The 3574-nt window shown below is 39.1% G+C and overlaps 1 protein-coding gene across 1 annotated transcript; it reads right to left on the bottom strand.

The window, feature by feature from the left end:
- Nucleotides 1-2296: 2296 nt before the first annotated feature.
- LOC130837175 (olfactory receptor 7C2-like) lies at nucleotides 2297-3229 on the bottom strand. The gene has a single exon (XM_057709973.1). It carries the CDS (start codon nucleotides 3227-3229, stop codon nucleotides 2297-2299), a length of 933 nt encoding a protein of 310 aa, XP_057565956.1.
- Between the last annotated feature and the right edge of the window lie 345 nt (nucleotides 3230-3574).

The following is a 3574-nucleotide window of genomic DNA, read 5'->3' on the forward strand; positions in this document are numbered from 1 at the left end:
AAAAATGGAACAGGAGGAATCAGGCTCCACAACTTCAGACTATACTACAAAGCTACAGTAATCATGACAGTATGGTACTGGCACACAAAAACAGAAATATAGATCAATGGAACAGGATAGAAAGCCCTAAGATAAAACCACACACATACGGTCACCTAATTTATGACAAAAGGAGACAAGAACATACAACGCAGAAAAAAGCAGCATCTTCATTAAGTAATGAGGAGAAAACTGGACAACTACCTGTAAAAGAAAGAAATTAGAACACTTCTTAACCCAAAACACAAAAAGAAACTCAAAATGGATTAAGGAGGTAAATGTAAGACCAGACACTCTAAAATTCACAGAGGAAAACATAAGCAGAACACTCTATGACATAAAACAAAGCAAGATCCTTTTTGACCCACTACCAGATTAATGGAAATAAAAATAAAAATAAACAAATGGGGCCTAATGAAACTTAAAAGCTTTTGCACAGCAAAGGAAACAATAACCATGACCAAAAGACAACCCTCAGAATGAGAGAAAATATTTGCCAATGAAGCAACAGACAAAGGATTAATCTCCAAAATATGCAAGCAGTTCATGTAGCTAATATCAAGAAAACAAACAACCCAATCCACAAAAGGGCAGAAGACCTAAATAGACATTTCTCCAAAGAAGACATACAGATGGCCAACAAACACATGAAAAGATGCTCAACATCACTAATCATCAGGGAAATGCAAGTCAAAGACACAATGAGGTATCACCTCACACTAGTCTGAATGTCATTATCAAAAAATCTAGAAAAAACAAATGCTGGAGAGTGTGGAGAAAAGGAAACACTTCAGCACTGTTGGTGGGAATGTAAATTGGTACAGCCACTATGGAAAACAGTATGGACATTCCTTAAAAAACTAAAAATAGAACTACCATATGACCCAGCAATCCCACTACTGGCCATATACCCTGAGAAAACCATAATTCAAAAAGATACGTGTACCACAGTGTTTATTGCAGCACTATTTACAATAGCCAGGACATGGAAGCACCTAAATGTCCATCAACAGATGAATGGATAAAGAAGATGCAGCACATATATACAAGGGAATATTACTCAGCCATAACAAGGAATGAAATTGAGTTATTTGTAGTGAGGTGGATGGACCTAGAGTCTGTCATACAGAGTGAAGTAAGCCAGAAAGAGAAAAACAAATACCATATGCTAACTCATATACATGAAATCTAAAAAAATGGTACTGATGAACCTAGTAGCACTGTAGGAATAGAGATGCAGCCATAAAGAATTGACTAGAGGACACAGAGGTGGGGGGAACAGGAAGTGGGGACAAAGTGAGAGAGTAGTATTGACATGTATATACTACATAATGTAAAATAGATGGCTAATGAGAATCTACTTCAGAGCACAGGGAGATCACCTTGGTGCTTTGTGATGACCTAGAGGGGTGGGATTGGGATGGAGGCTTAAGAGGGAGGAAATATGGTGATATATGTATACATATATACAGCTGATTCACTTTGTTGTAGAGCAGAAACTAACACGTTGTTAAGCAATTATACTCAAATAAAGGTTAAAAAAAAAAAAACAACTAACATATGATCCAGCAATCCCACTCCTGGGCATATATTCAGAGAAAACCATAATTTGAAAAGATACATGCACCCCAATGTTCATTGCAGCACTGTTTACAATAGGCAAGGCATAGAAGCCACCTAAAAGGGCAGTGACATAGGAATGAATAAAGAAGATGTGGTACATATATACAATGGAATATTACTCAGCCATAAAAAAGAATGAAATAATGTCATTTGTAGCAACATGCATGGACAAAGAGATTATCATACTAAGTGAAGTAAATCATAGAAACACATATATCATATGATATCACTCATGTAATCTAATAAAAATAATACATATGAACTTATTTACAAAACAGAAACAGTCTCACAGATCTTGAAATCAAATTTATGGTTACCAAAGGGGAAATGTGGCAGGAAGTGATAAATTGGGAGATTGGCAATAACATATGCACTCTATTATACATAAGGTAGATAACTAATAAGGACCTCTGTATAGGGAACTCTACTTAATATTCTGTGGTGACCTATACGGGAAAAGAATCTGAAAAAGTATGGATATATGTATATGTATAACTGATTAATTTTGTTGTACACCTGAAACCAACACAACACTGTAAATCAACTGTATTTCAATTTTTTTAAAAAAGGCAGTGTTTCTTTAGCCAACTGTTGCTACCACTGTCAACTCAAGACCCCTGGGCCTGTGTTCCCATCACTGAGCACACAGCATCCTCTCAAGAACTTTTTGTAGAGCCCTCTTGATGTCTCTGTTCCGTAGGCTGTAGATAAAGGGATTCAGCATTGGGGTGACCACAGTGTACATCACCGAGGCAATCATACCTCTCCAGGAAGACGAATCAGAACTGAGATACACACCAAGGCCTGTCCCATAGAACAAAGAAACCACAGACAGGTGAGAGGCACAGGTAGAAAATGCCTTATATTTCCCATGAGCTGATGGGATTCTCAGGATTGAGGAGACAATTCGGGTGTAGGAGAAAAGGATCCCTGAGAAGGGAACAATGCCAAGAAAGCCAGTCAACGTATACAACAGGACATAATGGATGAGTGTGTCTGAGCAGGCAAGTGTGAGCACCTGAGCAAGTTCACAGTAAAAGTGTGGGATGACCCAGTTGGTACAGAAGGACAGCCTCAACATCAAGAGACTCTGAATCAGGGAGTATGACAAGCTGATGAACCAGGACACAAGAACCAGTAAACCACAGAGGCGGGGGTTTATGGTGACTGTGTAGTGCAGGGAGTGACAGATGGCCACAAAACTGTCATAGGCCATCACAGTGAGGAGAAAAGTGTCCATGCCTCCAAAAGCCAAGAAAAAATATACCTGGGTGATGCAGCCTGCATAGGTGATGGATTTGCTCTGTGTCTGGATGTTCACCAGCATCTTTGGGACCGTGGTGGAAGTGAAACAGATGTCAGCCCAGGACAAGTTGGAGAGGAAATAGTACATGGGGGTGTGGAGGTGGAGGTCAGAGCTGATGGTCAGGATGATGAGCAGGTTCCCAAGCACAGTGACCACAAACACTGATAGAAACAGCCCAAATACAATGGGTTGCTGCTCTGAGTCTTGTGAAAATCCCTGGAGTAGAAATTCTAGAACACTTGTTTGATTTCCTGGTTCCATGTTTCTGATGCATCAGCAAGATGATTGAGGAAGGGAGAGAACATGAAATAACCACAGGACAGACTCTAGAGTCTCTCTAATTTCTTGAAGTGAAGGACTGGATATAAATGACTTGACAAAATTTAGGAATCCTACATTCTGTTACTTGTTCTATGCAATATTTCATAGTAGCATTTCAACCACTGTCCATTGGCCTCTGTGACACTTATGCATCCTTTTTATTTCTGGCTTAGAATCATCAAATCTAAAAAGTTAAAAGCAACTTTGGACCTTAGAGATTAAATAGTTCATACTCTAACACAAATGGAAACAAGAGGTCCGGTGAACCTCAGTAACTTGATCTGG

This window comes from Hippopotamus amphibius, chromosome 15, assembly GCF_030028045.1.
Source record: "Hippopotamus amphibius kiboko isolate mHipAmp2 chromosome 15, mHipAmp2.hap2, whole genome shotgun sequence".
NCBI lineage: Eukaryota > Metazoa > Chordata > Mammalia > Artiodactyla > Hippopotamidae > Hippopotamus > Hippopotamus amphibius.

Bases quoted from the DNA above. Each gene is read 5' to 3' on its own strand.
- LOC130837175 (XM_057709973.1), bottom strand. From the start codon at position 3,229: ATGGAACCAGGAAATCAAACAAGTGTTCTAGAATTTCTACTCCAGGGA.